General features: G+C 47.0%; 1 protein-coding gene across 1 annotated transcript in view; it reads left to right on the forward strand.

Annotated features, from left to right (window-relative positions):
* The first annotated feature begins 112 nt into the window (after positions 1-112).
* PLB1 (phospholipase B1) overlaps positions 113-19,715 on the forward strand; it is a 102,388-nt gene continuing 82,785 nt past the window's right edge. Inside the window, exon 1 of the mRNA XM_080408286.1 lies at positions 113-7,214. Within this exon, the coding sequence (XP_080264412.1) occupies positions 7,157-7,214 (58 nt within the window). The 5' untranslated portion in view covers positions 113-7,156. The remainder of the gene's footprint in view (positions 7,215-19,715) is intronic.

Raw genomic sequence — 19,715 nt, forward strand, 5'->3', positions numbered from 1 at the left:
TTTAAAGAAAACATTCTGGGTTTTGTTGTTGTCTGTATAAAATGTAAAAAGAGATATGTTTCTAAAGATGCATTATCATTCCTCAGTGAACAGTAGGTGGAGTTCAGGACAAATCTCAGAATACAAGATAATAATAAAATCCCATCCTGTTTTACTTAATTGTTCCCCTTCTATTCTGTATGATTAAAGGGTTATTCCACTTTCTTGTTTGTGGTTACTTGATATTAAAACCATATTAAAATGTGTAGAAAATAGGTATCCAGTTGTTTTTGCTCAGTGAGAGGATAAACTGTTGTATATATCTTGATATACTGTGTAGTTCAAAGTAACATCAATAAGGGATAGTGCATCTTTATTAGAGTGATAAGTTACTAGTGTCACTGAAGTCTACTTTAAGATCCTCAGAAACAGAAGGGGCCTGATTTTGATTCCACTGTCCTGGGGGCAAATTGAAAGCATTGGCAGCATATTTGGCTGCTCCAAAATGGGTGTCAGAGGTGGAGTCAGTCATTATCAGGCGACAATGAGGATTATTGAAGGTTTGGGGGCACCATTATCTTTTTTTTTTTTTTTTCCCTTAAAAGTTTTAGATTGTAATCTTTCTCTTTTTCTGTTCTTTTTTTTCTTTTTTTTTTTTTTTTTTTTGTTTATTTTCGGTGAAATAGTTTCTGCCAAGGAGGTTCTTAAAGGTGACTGCTGAATTGGGACCCTTCTTTGCTCATCGTAATCTTGATATCGTTCTTGCAGTCCTGGAGATTCTCAGCTCTGAGGCGTTCTATCTGGTGTTGTCTTTTTTCTGTTCTTGTTATTTTTCTGAATTACAGGCCTACAGTATTTGCACTAAAACAAAAAGCTTGTTAGAGAAAGCTTGCTGCTATGAAAGAAAGAACATATTAAAATGGTTTTGCTTTTACAATTTTAACTGAGTAGCATTTTGTAGAATAAAATCAATCTAGACTGAAAAGAAAAAATGACGTCTTTTTTCCTCTGCACCTTCCCCCATCGTACTCCTTTCTTTTCCTCCCGTTCCTCAGTGGTGTGACATTCCCCCCCTTCTCCTTTGGTGCTCAGTTGTAATGATTGGCTGTATTGTTGACTATGCTGCTGAGAGTTATGACACTTGTAAATCTTGTTTTAATGACATTGTGGACACTCTTTTGTACAGCAAGAGCTAACTGGAGTTCTTCTCTCTCTGTTAATTGAAGTCATTAAAAAGCTCCCTTTGCCATGAACAATTAAAAGCGCGCATGTTCCTTCAATGTGAACAAATGGGTACAGCATTGCCAGGTGCCTGGTTGTAGCACATTTCAGGGCGTTTTTAATTAGAGCAGCTGCAATCCAGACAGCTGTTAGCTGCAACAATGGTAAATGGGGCAGAGGCTAGCAGAGCAGACCACCTGGGCTAAAAGGCAAATAATGCATTAATCTTTTCATCTTGGCTTCGAAAAGGAAAGTGATAGAGCTAGAAAATACATGCTGAGGTGACTTTACTTTTTTTTTTTACTTTTTTCTTTTTTTTTTTTCCCCTGTTCCCCCTAATCCACTTTCTCAGCCAGAAGGACTCAAAGCTTCTGCTCTGAAAACGGGGGATGGAGAGCATGGTTGCTTCACTGGCAGTAAGAAAGAGGTTAAGATGGGATTCCATTGTTCATCTCAGAAAAGCTGCAGTCCCTGGTGTGGAAGGAACACAGATACCCTAGTTTAGGAAAGGAGGATGTCATATCCAGATTAAAAAAGAAACGGTGGTGGGGAGATGTTAGTTGAGTCATGGCTAGCCAAGTTGGTGCCAGTCCAAGCTGCTCCTTACTCATGGGTTTCCTTAGGAGTAATGTCTGCTTTGGCTTCCTGCTGGCCCCTGACCCCTCTTCTTTTTTTTTCTTTTTTTAATCCTACCCTCCCCCCTTTTTTTTATTTTTTCAACCCATGTGCTCTCATAGTGCCATGGGATAGGAGGTGAGAGATGTCAAAGTAAGTTCTGTGGCTGCTGTATGAAAAGATTTGTGAAGTCATGGGCAATGCTGAAGGTATCAGTCACCAGAATAGGGAATGCATGCACATGCCTGTGTGAAGTGAGCTCAGCAGTCAGGAATCCATATCGTAGGAAAGTTGACACTAAGTCAGCATAGGATGGTTTGGGCTATAGATCTGGAACCAGCTTTGGGGTGCCCCACGGGGTCAAGTATGACACAGAGGAGGAGCCTTTGAGAGGCTTTTTCTACATGTACTCATCCTAGCGGGGCTAAAGAAAGAAGTAGTTATTCTGGGGGGCATGGCAATTATAAGCAAATATGCTGATGGACCTGAGAGCATCATCTTTTAATATCTATCTCCACAGGGCCTCGGGCATGGGGAGTCCCCATTTGATCTCCGATGGTACACAAGCTTTCTCTAAGGGGAGTGCCTCCAGGATTTCCTGCCTTGCAAAGGGCTTTCCCATTACGCCGGTGCACAGAGGCACCCAGCCTCAATTTTGTCAAACCGGCTCCTTTGGCAGCATAACCCCCTCCACCCCCTCCCAAAAAAAAATGCTAAGAGGAGGATACGTTCTTGCTTGCCTCCTGCCAGCCCGAAGTGCTCCCTAAGCTCCTGTCTGCTGACAGCGCCCTTCGAAAAGGCTTAGCGTTGCTTGTCTGCAAATGCTGGTTGCAGGCAAGGCCTCCCACCTGATTTCCTCCCAGCACTGGCTGGCTGCGACTGCCTTTTATCATCATTAGCTCACAGACACTGGAATGTCCACAGCAGTTACTGTAATTTGGTTTTGAAGGATGAAATTACACAGCAGAGCAAACTTTTCCACCGGTCTTCTAGCTGTGGGAGGCCAAATTCTACCACATTGACATGGAAATCGTGTTTTTCCTGACATCCTCATCTTGGTTTAGATCTCCACTTCACATAGGGAATTTCCCCTCCTTCTGAAACAGGCTCACCTTCTCTCCACCCTGCAATGCCTAGATCTTGTCTTGCAAGTGAGGGATCTGTATGTTACCATGGGGCGGGCAGAGTCATGCTGGAAGAGAGATCATCCATTCCTTTTTCAAAGAAAGGATGTGAGAGGCATCGGCACCAAAGCCTCTTCCATCAGGACTGGTATACATCCCCATGATGTCTTTAGTGTGTACAAGAATTCAGAGAGGCTTCCCTTCTCCTTTGCCTGTCCCCTTCCCATGATGTGACACTCATCTCTGGACTTTCCTCACAGTCGCATTTCTCAGTGAAGTATCAAGAACTGGCTTATCTCTCTAGGCAGCGTGTGTGAGTAGCCTGGCCGTGTTATGTATTCGGTGGAGAGGAGACCCTACCTGGCGCAGAGCTTTTGTGGCAAGAAAAAACCCAGAGGAGTGACCTGAATGTACGACACCAGAGATGGAAAATTGTCAGATGAAGGCTTTTGGTGATTTTATTTTTAATTATTTTTACTTTTTTAATTTGGTCTAGAATCTGCAGGAGCAGCTACAGGAACACTATAGAAATTCTGCAGCCAGTGGAAAGAATAAGCATGTGCTAAACCTGAAGAAAGCTTAATGGCAAGTACAGCTGGAGTGGGAGTGTGGGGGAAAGGAGAGCATCCAGAATGCTCGTTTGAAGTGATGTTTCCACTGTCATGTGGGAAGGATGTGACAAAGGAAAGCTGTGACATGGTTATTGCATCAGATACCCCGAACTGGAACAAATGATGCATTTTTTTAAAAAAGACACACCACCTTATGGTCGTACTCCTACTGATGTCTATGACCTGATCCCCCTGAAGTTTTGTGTTGTCATAACAAGGTCTTGAATTCAGCTGCAAGAGTCCAGTGTTTTCTGCTCTGTCTCATGTGGCACAAGTGAAGCCCCCATATAGCGGTGTTTGGCCAGTGTCAGCACAAGGAGCAATGCAGATGGATTATCAACCTGTCTGGAAGTTGCTGGACTCTCTCGTAAGGCTGAGGTTTAAAAGAAGGTTTTTCATGCGTGTTCCAGCGTAGTGAGATCCAAGACACCTCAGGAAGACTTTTCTTGATCAAGACAGGGCAAGGCTGGGAGGAGAGGCTGAGAGAGTTGGGATTATTTGGCTTTGAGAAAAGAAGGCTCAGAAAGGATCTTACCCAAGTGTAAATACCTGACGGGGATAGGGAGGACGGAAGATGCGGTCAGACTCTTCCTGGTAGTACCAAGGGACAGGAGGAAAGGCAACGCTCACAACTTGCAACAGAGGACATGACAACAACTTTTTCACTGTGAAGGTGGTCAAACACTGGCAATAGGTTGACCAGGGTGGTTTGTGGAGTCTCCATCCTTGGAGACATTCAAAACATGACTGGACATGCCTCTGAGAAATCTGCTCTAACTGACCCTGCTTGAGCAAAGGGGTGGACTAGACACTCTCCAGCGGTGCCTACCAACCTCAGCCATTCTGTGTTTCTGCTTTTGATTCCATACAGTCCAGGAGTATATCTCAAGCATATGTCTTTCCCCCTTGCAGTGCTATCTCATTTGAACTCCAGAATGCCTTTGTACTAAATATCAGCTTTTTTGATGCTGGCTATGCAAGGTCAAACAGATAAGGACTAAGCTGGGAGGAGGATATCATGGCAGACAGGAATGTAAACTGTTCAGCCTGCTGCAATGTGAGTCTCAGATTTCTCTATTTTGCATGCTCCATTCCACAGACTAGCATGGGGGAAGAGAGGGAGACAGGCCTTACATGGCTGTAATCTAGAGCCTGCATCCCACACATGACTGTACGACCTGCAAGTTCACAGGCAGCACCAGGAACTGTTGCCTACGTGTGTTTCACAGGCTTTCCTACCATTTTTCCTCTCTCAGGCAGAGGTTGTTTTTCAAGTTCCCTAGAAAGCTACATATGGATCTACAGCCAGTGATCCTAGGTGAGCTTATGGGTCAAGCACAATCCATCAGCTGTGCACAGACGCTCCCATAGGCCCCCCATCCCCTTTCTGCAACCCTAATGGGGCTCCCAGACTCAGCCAAATTCATCAGTGGCTCCCAGTGATGAATCTCGTCATCACTCGTGCTGGTGATTACTGGTGCGAGCAGCCACAGCAGGAGATGATGCTGTTTTGGGGCAAAAGGAAGAAATAGGTCAGTTCTTTTCCTTTGGGTAGCTCGAGTTATTCAAGCACTGGATGCTCTAATTCACCTAATTCCTGTTTCAGTTGTTTACATCATATTACTATTCTGAAATGCACTTAACTTAGTTTTGAAACAGTTTAGCTCATGTTCATGAGGGTAGAACAGCAGACGCCGGCCTGTGGGCTTAAAAGAAAACTTACATGCCAGAGGCCCATGAATGTCTTCAGTAATTCAGAGGGAAAGGTGATCCCTCCACATCTAAGATCGCCCTATGGTCTAGCCAGGCACAGCTCTGCTCCGATCCCTCAAAGCCGAAGCTTAGGGTAGGGCGTCAGCACCAGCAGTGAGCGGCACCAGAACCTCACACAGCAGAGGCTGGTGGCTGTAGCCTTTGTTCTAGGCTGATGCTGACTTAAAGGGCTGCAACCCTCTGCTCCTCCCTGGCTGCTACAGGTCACAGGGGTAATGGGAGATGTTAGCTGCCTTTTGTAGCCTCCAACTGAACACTGTGTTTATGAGCCACAAGGACTGTGATTAAATCTCTACTCTGAGCAACATTCTGAGGCCATACTGGTATCTAATTACCTTCTGCACTTCTGGCAGCTGAGGAAATGAAGATCTGCCTGTGTCTGTGGTGAAAGGGAGGGAATAGGAAAGGAGAGTGATGCCTTAAAACATCAGCTTCAGGTGCTTCCCTTGACCTTGTTCATGCTCTTCTGGCAGTACCTGCGGCTGGGATGGGTGCTCATTCTGGAGTGATGATCTTCCTCCTCCCTGCCCTTTGTCATGGTGGAGGTGGGGGGTTTGCTGGAGCTGCTGTCACACCCGGCCAGCCCTTCCCCAGGCAGCTGCAAGGAGTAAAGTTGTGCTGTGGTGGCACAAAGGAGGAGCTATACAGTGAAGGTCTTGGCAACTTGAGGTCCTCCAAGATGCATCTTGACTGTGGAAGGTCCCTGACTACATGGACCTGCCTGCCCTAGGGGGCTTGGGGAAGTACCCTCCTGGGCAATTGCTTTTAAGAGTATGGTTGGCTGCCTGGGCAGGATAGGTCTATCTTCCCCCTGTGGTAACTGTCTGGTCCCTGTTTTGTTTTTCTTTTCTCACTTGGCTCTGACCCTTAATTTCCCTGTGCAGCTGCTGCCATTGCTTGATTCCCCAGGACCAGCAGCTGCTGCACAGGCATGTTTCTGGTGATGCGGAGGGAGGAAGGCTGTTTCCACCATGGGGCTGTACAAAGGGCTGCATCCTGTGACCAGGTGCCATGGGGAAGAAAGCCATTACTAATCCCTATCATACAGCAGCTCTGCCTGCCCAGCAGGATCAATGGCGCCATCTCGGCCCCATTATGTTGATTCTGAATCATCGAGGAACGCCAAGGAGCTGGGAGGAGAGGGCTCCTCCCTGTGTGGGGTACTGCTGCCTGCCTGGGACAGTCAGGTCCTCCTTTCTTCCCCCCCTCACCCCGATTTTGGAAGAGGTGGTGAAGTGCTCAGTGGTGCTTACGCCCGCAGGCTAGCCCAGATCCTAGAGGAGGACGGGCAGGGCAGAGACCCTACTGGGACACATGCCAGGCTCACCAGCCCCAGGAGTGCCGGGCAAGCATGGGTGCTGTGCACCCTCCCTGCTGAGGCCAACCAGTCGTGCTGGCAGGTAGAGGCAAGGGTGGATCTTGGAGCCATTTCCAGGGAGAAGGCTGGCACTGGGGAAAGCAGAGAGGCTGCAGCTGCCTCCTTCCCCCCAGCATTCGTGCAAGGTTGGGGGTTCAGCATTTAGAAAAGGGTCCCGGTGAGAAGTCGCCCGTCCATCCCCGCACTGCTCGCAAAGGCGAAGGGAGATGGCTTTTCAGACTATACCATTTAAGGAGTTCCTCAGCTTAGTGAACCTCAGCTGACCTCAGGGTATACCGAGTTTCCAGCTCAGCGGAGCAGCCTTTCAGTTGAAAGCACATCACCCAAAACTTCCCTCTTTGCATCTGGGCGAAGGAGGGGCTCTGGGAGGGTGGGCAGCACACAGCAGTGCACAGAAGCAAAGGCAACATCGAGTTAGTGGGTCTTGGATATAGCCAGGTCCCTTCCAAGGGAGGATGTTGCAGGCCAACAGGACCAGCTTGAATGTGAAGCAGCTTCAGCGGCTTTTGGCAGGTGCTGGGGCAAGGGGGATGGGAGGGTGCCAGGCCGGCCCGTAGCACCACTGGGTGCTGCAAGTCGGGACGCGGGACGTCGCCCCAGCAGTGCAGTGTTTACAAAGGTGAAAAACATTAATAACACGCACTATGCTCCTCCTGTTGTTTCAACAAGATCAAGGTGTGTACAGGAGAGCGCGTGTGTATATACATGTGCACACACACGCACTCGCTGCAGCTGGCGTGGGATACCACTCGGTGCAGGATTATTCCAGCCAGGCTGCAGTCAATACTGACAAATACAGTATACGTCCCGTCTTGCCCACAGCAGCGAGGGAGCTGTGGCAGGCTCAACGCTTTCCTCCCTCTTGTGAAAGACCCGGGGTGTTTTCAGCAGCGTAGGGAGCTTGGGTCCCAACCACTTTGGGTCCCAGCGGTGCATGGTCTTGCTGGTGCACCAAGTGAGTCGGGGGGAGCAGCTCCCAGCCGGCACCTTTCTCACTGCCCGTTCACCCCTCCGTACTCTGCCTGCTCGGCATGCTGCACGAGACAGGGGTTCAGTGTAAGAAGAAACAAAAAAGGAACAAAACAAACAAAAAAAAAATGTGAGATCATATAATTAAAGATGGTATCAGAATGTCTAATTAGGATGACTGAGAGAACTTGGCTGGGAGACGCAGCCAAGAGCTGAGTTAGTGTGTTTGCCAGTCCAAAGCTCCTTAACAGTAATTAATCCTTAAATGTCCAATTGTTCAGAGTTCAAGGAAACACCTCCTACTACTGTACTTTGTGTTCCTGTTAAGCAAGGAGACACAGCAGGGCGTGTGCCCTTATTCTGTAAGAGCGACACGCCTAGGGGTGTTGTTAGGAACTAGACCGAAGGTTGAGTTAATTATTAACTACCTAAGAGTTCCCAGCATTGCACAATTACCCAGGCTGCCTTGCAGCTGTGCGCTTGCCTGGTTGTTTTTTGTTGGGTTTTTTTTTTTTTTTTTTGGAAATAGAAATGTCGAGCTTTAAGTGGTGCGTGTGTACAAATTATACTACTGTCATCTGCTCCCCTTCCAGTGTCTGTCGTGCCACTGAGCTGGGATGCTTTAGCAAAGGAGGCAGGGGGAGCGTATGGGCATATATACGTGCCATATGAAAGTCAGCGCTCTTCGCTGAAACTCAATAGGCTTATTTACATCAGTTGCAAATTTGACCCAGAGATTTTTCCTTTGTTTTGATGCTGTCAGCAACTTTTGCATTAACATAAAAGCCCTGGCTATTTACTCTTGTGGGGTTTTTCATTCTGTTTGCATTTTTGAGGTGGGTTGTGTTGCATTTTTTTCAGTGTTGATATTAATGGGGAGGGGGGAACCTGAAGGAAAGAAGCAGAGGTTTGACACCACAGGTTAATTGAACTGCTCCTCCTGCTACGGGTCTTCGGCCATCATCAGACCCTCGTCCGGGCAGTGACTGGGTCGGTGGGAGGGGGTGCTCCGGAGTGGGCAACTTGTGCTGCCTGATGCTGGCATGGGTGTCTGGGGCGCTGAAGCGCCATTGGTGCCTTCGGGAAACCCCGACTCAGCAGCGGGATCATGTATCTGTCACAGACAGGAGGGAGTTATGTGTCATTTCCTCAGATGCAGCATCATCTTTTAAGTCGCATTTCTGCGTTTTTATCCTCTCCTGTCTTTTTTTAATTGACCCTTTCTGGCAGGCGTGGCAAGGGCCCGGTTGGGAGCCGGCCAGCCAAAGTTGCTTCTGCAGGGGATCATTAACTCCAGCGTCAGCCAAGGCCGTTTAGTGTTTAAAAAACTCAGACAATTAAACAGGGTCACAGCCCTGAAATGCTATAATTGGAAAGCAGACTGTGATGATGTCCACCGACAGCGACCGGCTCCCTGGCACCAAGGTGGGCCGGGCAGCAGGGCCGGGCGGGAAGGGCAGCCAGGGCAGGGCTGTTCCACCAGCCTGGCCAGGCCTGGCAGGGCCACACCGAGCAAACTGCGGCTGGGAGGGTCCCTGCCCAGCCAGAAGGGTCCCTGATGGTCCCTGTCCAGCCGGGAGGGTTCCTGATGGTCCCTGCCCAGCTGGGAGGGTCCCTGCCCTGCCAAGCCTACATGCAACAGGCATGAGAATGCGGCCTGGGGAGGGAAATGGGGGAGAACGTGGACCTCTCCGGGGCCACCCGGCAGCCAGGAGCTGGCTCAGGTGTGGGGGCCAGACCTCCCGGGCACAGGCCACACTATGCCTCCACGGGTCCGTGGTGGGCCCCACGCCAGCCTGAACCTTGCCCCGGCACTGGTCCCGCAGGCATTGATCGGGGCATGAAGACCCTCCCATGCCAGGCTGCCATTTTGGGAAGGCGAAGGGACTGGCCTTGTCTCATGGCTGCCACCTGGGGATTTGGAAGCGGCCAATTACCTGGGCCCTGGGCCCCAGGCGAGCTTTGGGGTGGCAGCCAGTGGTGGTTGGGGCTCTTCCCAATGTAAATGGCACTCCTGCAACCTGGCCTCTGCTCTTAGCCAGTTCTGGGTACCCCAATACCAAACGCCATCGATGCTGGTTCCTGGGCGGTGATTGAACGGCCATGGGAGCTATGTCAGGCAGCTGTTGAACTCCAAGCAGACCTATGTCTTCCGTAAAGTACGCAAGTGGGGAAGATGCCGAGTACCAGACTGGGATCACCACAACCCTGCTCCAAGCTCTGCAACTGACTCACTGTTTCACCATGAGCACATCACTTCACCTTTTTGTGACTCAGAATTTTCATCTATCAATTAGGGATTTATGAGGTTTAATTAAGGTCTGTGAAGCCCTTTGAGATCCTTGCTTGAAAGATGCTGTGCAGGCATAAAGTGGTGTACGCAATGAAGAAAACAAGAGAAATTAAACACTGCAGACGAGAGAGAAGAGAGGGCAGGTTTCCCACTGCTTGGTCTCCCAATTACATGCTCCTTGTTTGGATGGCAACCTCACTTTAACCTGTGGACAAACGAACTTGTTCACCCCTTCTTGCAGCAGACAGGCGATGACGTGCAGCAGCATCTTACTCATTAGTTAGCCTTCAGTCATCTTTCCAGAAGTATGAGCAAACGGGGAAGGGGGAAGGGAGCAAGGGCGGGTGAGGAGTGCGAATTCCAGAGAAAAGGGAAGTATCAGAAAGCAAGCTAGGATGTGCAAGGGCTTTTATCACTGCTGCTGTGATCTAGCTCTGCATAGTAACAAACAGGAATAGATCTGATCTGTCCCTAGAGGTACGTGCCCTGGAGCAGGGAAGAGCTCATGAGTTACAGCAGAGGAAGCAAGAGAGTCTTCTTATGCAAGGCATCTATTTCAGTGTCAGAGAGGTGGTAGACTCGACTTGGAGTTTGAGGAAAGTGTTTGAACCTAGCTAGAGTGAAAAGTGTTCTATCTATGGTTTTTTAAGGTTAAGGCCTTGTTTGCAGAAGTCATTGAACACACACTTCGTTTGAAGCTCATGCTTAGATTTAAGCATGTGCTTAAGGCCTTCACTGCATGAGAACGTGCCCGAATTTGTTTAGGTGTTTGGTGGAAACCAGGTCTAAGGGGTGGGAATCTAACCAGGTCTAAGGGGTGGGAATCTAACCAGGTCTAAGGGGTGGGAATCTAACAGTAGCCGTGAGGGACCCTGAAGGTCTCCAGGAGCTGCAGAAAGCAGTAATATGTGAATATAATAATGTAAGTATATGAGTAATATAGTAATATTACTATAGAATATTATATATAATATATATTATAGAATATTATATATAATACTTATTATAGAATATTATATAGAATATAAGTAATATAGCATTGCCATACTATTCATAAGGTCAGGTTGATTGGATGGAGGAATGGGCAGAAAGGAAGCTCCATCTCCAATCTTTATTTTTTCCTTTGCTTGCTGTACAAACAACCCTGTGGAAGCTGGCTCCAGTAGGTGTGGTCTGTGTATGCACTCCTGGGTGTGCCACTTGGTTGTGTTAAAAGGACTATTCCTCACCTGAAAGCAGGTTTCCAGGTTGTTACTGACAGTCACATCAAAACTCTAGACCCCTCCCATCCCCCACCTGCATGCCTTCCATCTTACCTAAGAAAACCAGAGATGCCTGTTGAGATGAAACCCAAACTAGCCCTGGGTTTGGTGTCTGGCTATGTTCCACACTGATGTGGGACCCCTTTGCATATCTTTCTTCCGAGCTGCCAGGGAAAACAGATGCATGATAATTGCCGCTGGCTGGGGCAGCCCCCTGCGTTCAGGGTGTCGGTCTTCACTCCTCTTTTCTCCTGGAAAAAGCTTCCCCAGCCCATCCAGCTTTCCTCAGGGTTTCTTAGGCTTCCTGTTGGGCTGGCTGGTCTGCTCTAAACTTCATCTTTCTGAAGGCACTGGTGCCCCAAATTCGGCACAACATTTAGCATGAGTGACCACTCTTTTGGGATAAAGTATAATAACGACCTTCTGTGACATAACTCTCCATTAACATATCCCAAAAGAAATGTTTGTTTTTGTTGCAACAGCAGCATACCGTTGACTCATTATATGATCCACTCTAATTCCTCCAGATCCTTTTGTGTAGTACTGCTGCTTAACCAATTATTCCAAGTCGTTCATTTGTGCACTTAATTTCTCCTTCCCAAGCACAGTACTTTGCTGTGTTTTTATTGAATTTTATCCAGTTGATTCTGAGCAGCTTTTGCAATTTATTGAGATCACTTGAAATAATAACGTGCAGATTAATTGTTCAGAAAATCCTATGCACAAGCCCATGCCTGCACCCTTAGCTGGTTCCAGAGCCCAGCCTTCCCATCTTAAAAACAAAGGCCTCTAGCACTTGATGACATTCTTGCAATATTCAGCTGAAATGTCAGGATAAAGCCTGGCAAAGCTGTGAATTTTGGAAGGCTCATTCAATGGAAATATGGGATAAGAGCATCTGTTCAGCTGGCACTGGCTTTTGGTCTCTGATCATCTAGCGTTGCTTTGAATCACTGATATTTTCTGAGTTATTACTGGTCTTCAAAACGTGAAATTGCTGAAAACATGCAAGCTTGAAATCGGCTTCTGACTGTAAGGGAGGACACAGAGCTACTGTTGTGTGATGGTACACCTGGACAGCTACAGGTCTCATTAAGAATCCCCTGGCCTGGGCTTCCCCTCCGAAGGACTGGAGCTACAGCTCCACTGCCATTACATTTTTCTGCAGTCCCTGCCGAAGGGTCCGGATACACGGTGCGTTCAGGAATGAAAATGTAGGAATTTGGTGTCCTCTGGTGGCAACTGTGAGAGTTACGGTTGGCAAAAGCGAACGTGACCCTCCAAACGCAAACTGTCATTCAAGCCAACAGGCCATGTGCTCCAGGCACCTTTCTGCGCTGCCCTGTAAATATTTCTAGTCCAGTCTGGCTTCTATAGTTTCTGTATGCCCACCCCTCCTATTTATTTTGTGCCCAGTTAGCTGCTCCACTTTCTGGAGCATTGAGGTGTGTGTGACTTTGGGTTTGATTGGCTTGATGGTGTTTGCTTGTTCTTTCCCTGTGATTTTTTTGCCTCACAAAAGGAAATTTAGCTTCTGTAAGCACCTCTTCATAGTTGGTGAAGGCTTTAGCTGCTTGCCCTTGCATGGTCCCTTAGTAAAATAAGTGTGCCTATGTCCAAAGGCCTTTTAACCCACTTCTCTAAGTACTGCATCTATTACCCTCAGGCTTGCTGCAATGCGGTTCCACTCATCAGATGAAAGAACTGGCGAGCAAGAAGAGCACCTGGACAGCCCGTGTTTGGCTCTTTTAGCCACAAAACAGGAGAGAGCAGCTCAGAGCATTGATGGTGAACACTATGGTGGGAGGACGTGTTTGCCACAATTTGTGGTGTGTAAGGTATGTAAAGGGAGCGTACTGAGCTATAAGCTCCCAGCTTTAGGTGCTTCTGCTGGATATGGACAAAACCTGATCGACGTCAAGGACCTTGGGGTGTAAGGATCTATGTTGGGTGCAACTGCAGCCAGAAGAGTCAAACAGCCTCATCCCTTATGAGGGAAAGCAACCTTACCCCCTCTTCCCATCTCAATCACTATGCTAACACTTGGTAGTCGTCTCTTTTTCAAGGACAGCACAAGTATTAATAATGCAAAAGGAATATAGCACAGCTGGGGCTGGCTCATTGAGGTCTAAGAGATATGTTTTCAGACATGCAGAAGCAGGCTGAGAAACAAACTTCTGCGGGGGAGTCAAGTAAACAGGGGTTTTGCGGTGTGGGTAGATGGACTAGCAAGTGTGGGGCACCATGGCACCTAGACAGGCTGACCCCATGGAGTCTTCCCTTCATGTGGGAAGAGTTTCAGAGAGGACAGGCGAGTCAGGAACTTCCCACACAGTTGCTGCAATTACAGCGCTGGCTGTAATGCCCCTTTGTGGCATGAATACAAACAGCAAAAGGCTGGCACTGCTTTGGGAATTTCGTGACTTATTAGAAAAGAATGGGAGAAAGGGAATACTAATGTTTCCATTTTACAGAGAACCATAGCTCTTTGAGACTTCGCCTTCAATTCACAGAGGTATTTATTTAGGTGCCTGATTTCCATGCAAATAATTGAGAATTAGGTACGGTGGATGTGGGCATCAGTGGACTCACCCAGAGACTCACAGGAAGAGAGCATGTAGGTCCACACTCTAAACTGCCATCACTGTCTATCAGAAGCAGACAGACTGCTTCCCTTTGATATCTGCCTTCCTGCCTGTGCTGCTCTCTCAAGGCTGTGGTAGCACTGGAGGACTTTCCCAAGACTGCAGCTGTAAACAGAGCTCTTCAGAAGTGAGCATTATCTCCTGATCTGATAAGTGAGGGGCCAGCTGAAGATGAGGCCATGGGAAGTATCTGGTCCCCAGCTTCTTGCTGCTTAACAGTCAAAAAAATGCTTAACAGAGTCAAAAAAATTCTCACACTACAGAAAAGTCAGTAAAGAATCTGTAGCAGAGGATCTTTAAATCTGACCTTTGCTGTTTTCCAGGTGTTCAGAGACCTCCACTGGCTTGCAGCCATTATCAGGCTTCAGCTGGCCTACAGAAGGGCAACAACTAGCAGGAGGACCCCTCTTTAGTTCTGACAGCCTCAGGGCTCCTGCCTCTCTGGAACAGGGGAGATTTCAACCTATGGCTTGATTTGCAGCTCACCTATATCAAAGGCTTGGAAGCTGCTAGAAAAGGCAGTGAGGAGCAGTTACAGCTTTTGCTGCAAGGGTACACAATGTTTTTGTGACAGGTGATGGAGCATGAGGGACATGTGCCAGCTGTACAAGGTGCAAAGCCAGGCTTGGGTACCACCAGCCCCCCAGCAACACCAGGCACTGCTTGTGGAGATGGACTTTGTGCTTTACTTTGATACCAGCCTCAGGTCCGTGGCTAAAGGGCTTGTGCCCTTGCCAAGCAATCAAACAATCTGTGTGGGAGATTGCGCCCTCCTGCAGGCATAAGTAAGAAATATGGGGTTTCACTCACTTAATAATGTTGGAACTGAGGTTTCTTTGTAATATTGCTGTCTCCAGCTACTGTTGGGTGTTTGCAGGAGGCTGCTGTGTAGCTCATCCAAAACACGGGTATAACTTCAGTGGTGACCTTGCTTGTTATTTATCACCTCAGCTCAGGTCGCTATAGCAGCTCTGTCAATCCCAAATATCCAAGTGAAGAGTCCTGTGCTCCAGTCATGTGCTGAACTTAGGAAAAATTACTTTCAGTAACCTGCCCACAGGCAGAGCGATGCTTTTCAACTCCTGCCCAAAACGTCTACATCAACCTCGGGTTTCTTCTTTTCCTGTGAGTATTTGCATTCTCTCCAGCAGGCGGTAGCAGCCTTCTTTAAGCTGTGCAGCTATCCTGCCTGCTGCTGCAGAATTGCTGCTCTGTGATTCATGTCCCTGGCTGTCCTTGGCCTCACTTCCACCTCCTCACCCTCCGCTGCATCCCTGAACTCTCCTGTGGAGGAAGATCTGCTGCTTAGGTCCAGAGTGTGCACTAAATTTACCAGCAACGTGAAGCGCAGCAGCAGGAGGCGATGGCACACCACCACACGGGAATGTGAAGTCTCACTGTTGTGTATGATTTATTACTAAGTTTCACAGTACTGGCATGTTCAACTCATCACAGATGGGGGTCTCATAGATGGAACAATTCAGCAATATGCTTTCTAAATATACAATTAAAGATCTAAGGCCTTGTCTAGGCAGTAGATTAGCTGAAGCACTGACAAGTCACAGACAGGCTCTATCTTCAAATGAAATGAAGAATCAGTCTGCTTTTTCCACAAGTCCTCTGATATGCCAGTGTAATATGATAGTTTTGTGGATGCAATTACATTATCCTCTGATATATTGCCTCCCTGCTTGTTAGCAGCTGAGCAAGCTACTTCCCTAACTTACTCAGTAGAAGGCTGTGCTTATGGTGACAAACATCTTGGGTTTAATTATGAATGGTTGAGTGCTATGGTTTTTGTGTCTGTTTTGTTGTTTGCTTGGTTTTTTTCTGTCACTGCACAGCCATAGATTCATTATTTCTATTTGAAAAAGCTGGTCCTATATGTAAAGACCTAGAAAGGTTGTCAGAGTTTCTGGTTTTCAGTATTTGGTATAAGGAAAAGGAATTCAGCAAAGAGCTCTGTTGAAGTGGGCAGATAAGGAAGAACTTAAAGACAAGGCAGAACAATCCCTTGGCGTTCCCAGCTATAACTTGCATACCAGGTCTGAGAGGTAAAGCTCTAGGTTTATTATAAGCCATCTAAAAATATGGCAATGGACCAAGAAATTTGGCTACTGTTTTAGTGCATATGTTTGGGTATCTGTTTGGGTGTGGCTTACTTTAAAGCTGTAACTGGGACCTGACTTTTGGGTTTGCGGTGTTTCACACTGTTGGACCTAGACATGTGAAACAGGTCCTTTACTTGAGAATGTTCCAAGGCACAAAACTTTGCTTTTCACCACTAACTCCCACACAAAGGTCTTCTGTGCCAGTTGTGTTATGAGCCTTCTCCATCTGGGGCAGGGGACAAGATGACTCCCACAGTTCAGACAAGGTTAGCTACAAGGTCCAGCTAACTCCTTGTCTCACCTGAGCAGCAGCAGCAGGCGCTTTAGGGAAGACACAAGATGTTTTGTGCTGATCATTAGGTAATTAGCTACATGGCTGCAGTTCCCTAGGGTATTCCTAAACATGCCTTTTGAAGCTGCATCTAGCTTTGCTCTTGCAGTAATGCAAAAGCTTTCATTTGTCTCTGACACCTTCTATAACTAGGAAAAAAATTTCTCTTTCAGAATTTCTTGATCTTTGCTGCTACTTCCTATTTGCTATTCAGTCTAGAAGCTGTTTTGATGCTTGGGTGGTGGGAAGGAGTGTCTACAGAAGATTTACAAGCCTTGCAGTTAATGCTGTTTCTCTTCTGGAGCATGTCACAGTGCCTAAAGGCTAAACTTACTCATGGAGCTGTGGTTTATGGCAAATGTATGAATTAATGCTATCTTCCTTTCTGTGTTTTGCTTGGTGTACAATGAGGAAGAGACTTCCTGGTATTTGAAACACTTCCAGCTCATTAAGAAGTCTGTTTCTGACTTGTTGATAATGAGAGCTTTCTGTTGAGTGAAGCAGCCATAAACCCTTGCATGTAATGACAAAACCCACCAAAGTTAACTCCCATCCACTTCAAGGCTGTGCAATGCCACCTTGATTGACAGGTGATAATGGCCCTGACCAGCCTCAGCTGGGTCCTCCCTCATCCTGCCCATGTGTCTGGGAGCTCCATTTCAGCTCAGCCCAGGCAGGGGAGCTGCTGGCTGGCGTGTTTGCCCTGACAGTGAGTAAACTGCTAATTTTTCATTACCTTACTAGGCAAAAGAGTCTGGGTGTCAAACAGTGTTTCAGGTTGTGAGAACTCCAAGTGGAATGAGCTTATCTCTCAGATTTTACCGTGCTGTTCTGTCTGAGGTGAGCTGGTTCTTGTGCTGGTGAGGTCTGTGATACGTTTGTGCTGGGATGAAGTTGCAGACTCAGGGGCTGGAGGAATGCCTTCTCCTCTTTATGGAGGTTCCTCCTTGCATGTCACTCTGAACAATAGCTGTTCACGTTCAGAATTAATATTATGTTCCTGTTTTTTGAAAAGTAAGCGGGTCTAAGATCTATCTCTGACACGTTCCTTCAAAGAATGTCAAATTACAGTCATGAAACAACAAAAAGCCAAACTAAACAGCCCTTTGAATGGTTTCGACTGCCTGAGATGGGTGTGTCAGTAGCTTAATTAAGCATTTAAAGCTATTTACTGAAGGGGTCTCCCATTATTCATGCAGAAGCTCTATCTGGGTGTTGATGGGCTAGCAATAGATCAGAGGATACTCTGGTACGTTGTGTGAGGATGGTAGCCTGCTCTTCAGAGGTTTGTTCCTGATGCTGTAATTGAGGCATAGCAGAGCCTCATAAATGATATGACACTGTGGAGTGTCATATCACAGTCTAACTGGCATTTCTGTGTGCTATTTGAATCTACAGAAGTGACTGGGCTACTGTGATAGTGTTATATAGTAAGGGTTTTGGAGACCTGGGCAGAGCTACTGATCCTGCTTGTCTACCAGTGCTCTGTCTTGCCAAATACCAGTGAGGCATACCGCAGCGAAGGAAATTTTGCCAAGAGAGCTGCCTACATCCCGTGGGCTGAAGCTGGAGAGGTGGCCTTTAACATGTCTGCTGACAGGACTGGTGGTACTCAAAAGTTTGTGTTACTTTCCTCAGCGCCTTTCTGCTTCTTCCCTCACCATCAAGAAATGTTACGGTCTCGGGTGACACATCCCTTACATTGTCTCCTATTCAACAGCCCAAGGCAGAGCTGTGCCACCCTACACCACGGATCCCTGCTGCTCTGGGTGGAGGCTGTCTCTCCATGCTCTGATCGTGACCTTCCTATGCTCTTCTGTGCTGTCTGATGTTCTTCACACCCATCTGGCAGCCAGTCAGACTTAGGGTTTTTGGAGATTCAGTGAGTCAAATCAGCTTGGGGAAATAGCTGGCAGTTCCGGAGCTAGTGGAAGAGAGACAGGCACAGCGTGAGGGTGGTTGAAGGCAAGGAAGGAGCGGAGACAGGGAAGGAGACAAGAGGAAGAGCACAACCTTTGTCTTTGGGTGGATGTGGGCTGTTACATAAGGCTCAGTTGCCCTTGTTGCCTCAGGAACAGAGGCTCTTTCCCTGTCTGGTAGGGACAGGCTAATGCCAAATTAATATGTTACGTATTGCCTGGAAGAGCCTTGACCCTCCTGGAAGCTGACTCACGTGATCTAGGTCCTCCTATTTGCCAAGAATCCTCCTGAAAAGTGGCTAGCTGTCTCTGAACAAGTGAGAGAAATTGTGCCACTTCTGTACTCCTTTGACCTTGGATGGGGCAATTTATAAGCTGGGATTGCACGTGTCTTTGAAATAAGATACCACTGTCGCTTTGCTTTCCAAAGGTAAAGAGGCCAATAAATTTTATGGCTGCTGAGTTATCAACTTGTTAAAATATAAAGGAGGAAAAAGAAGAGAATTTCTGTCTTCACAGCCGTAACGTCGAACTGACAGCACTCCAGAATTATCAGTTCATAGAGGTGCTTATCATGAAGCTATTGTTAGGCTTGTTGTTCCTTTGCTTGCTCCCCTCAGAAGGTAAGTTTTGAAAGGCCCTTTGATAATTTATGTTATACAGTATTTAGGAACCTGTATTTTTAGTTGTTGCAAGGTGGGTGTATAGCAGGAGTCTCAGAAGCAGGATGAAGAAAATCTGTGAGTACAACTGTGATCTTGCATGTAATTTTGGTTACGTTTGATCATTTTTGATAAAGATTACATACATTGGTTTGCACTGTTGTGGGGATGGTCTGCACCTTGGGTAGGCACTAAGGCTTTCTAATGGGAAAAACATTGACAAATGATTAGACTAACAGTGAGATCTGTCCCAAACTGGTACAGAAATTCAAGCAAGGGATGGAGGTTTTCTGTGAATTCATATCTATGATCATCATCTTTTCTGTGATGGAGGATTATGTGAATGAGTGAAGCAGCATCCTGGCACTCGGGGCATCGTTGTTCACATTTCTACAAGTTTCAGGGTAGGGAGGAGACTTTGTTCCCTATACTGGATCTGTGAAGTTCACACTTGGGGCCAGATGCTACTTTTGTAGGTGCTCTAGGACTAAAAATGCTGTGGATGTTTCAGCCTTACTAGCTCTGTGCTTCAGCTCTCTGCCTATAAGAAAGCCTTGATAAATAGTAATACTGCTTTACCTTAGCAGTAGACTGTGAGGATAAGTGTCTTCAGAGGATGGTGAAGTGCTCTGAAATATAACTGTCAGGGGGTTTTGGTTCCTAAAATAAACAGAAGAAATGTTCATGTCTGAGCTTTTTAACTCTAGGGGAAAGGGTGCATGGTGACTGCAGTTCCTGTGAAAATTTGATTCAGGGAAAAATGTTGATAGCAGCTTGTAAGAATTATTAGCTGAAACAGGTTAACTAAGAGCAGGGGAGGAA

This window comes from Falco punctatus, assembly GCF_963210335.1.
Source record: "Falco punctatus genome assembly, chromosome: 12".
Classification (NCBI taxonomy): domain Eukaryota; kingdom Metazoa; phylum Chordata; class Aves; order Falconiformes; family Falconidae; genus Falco; species Falco punctatus.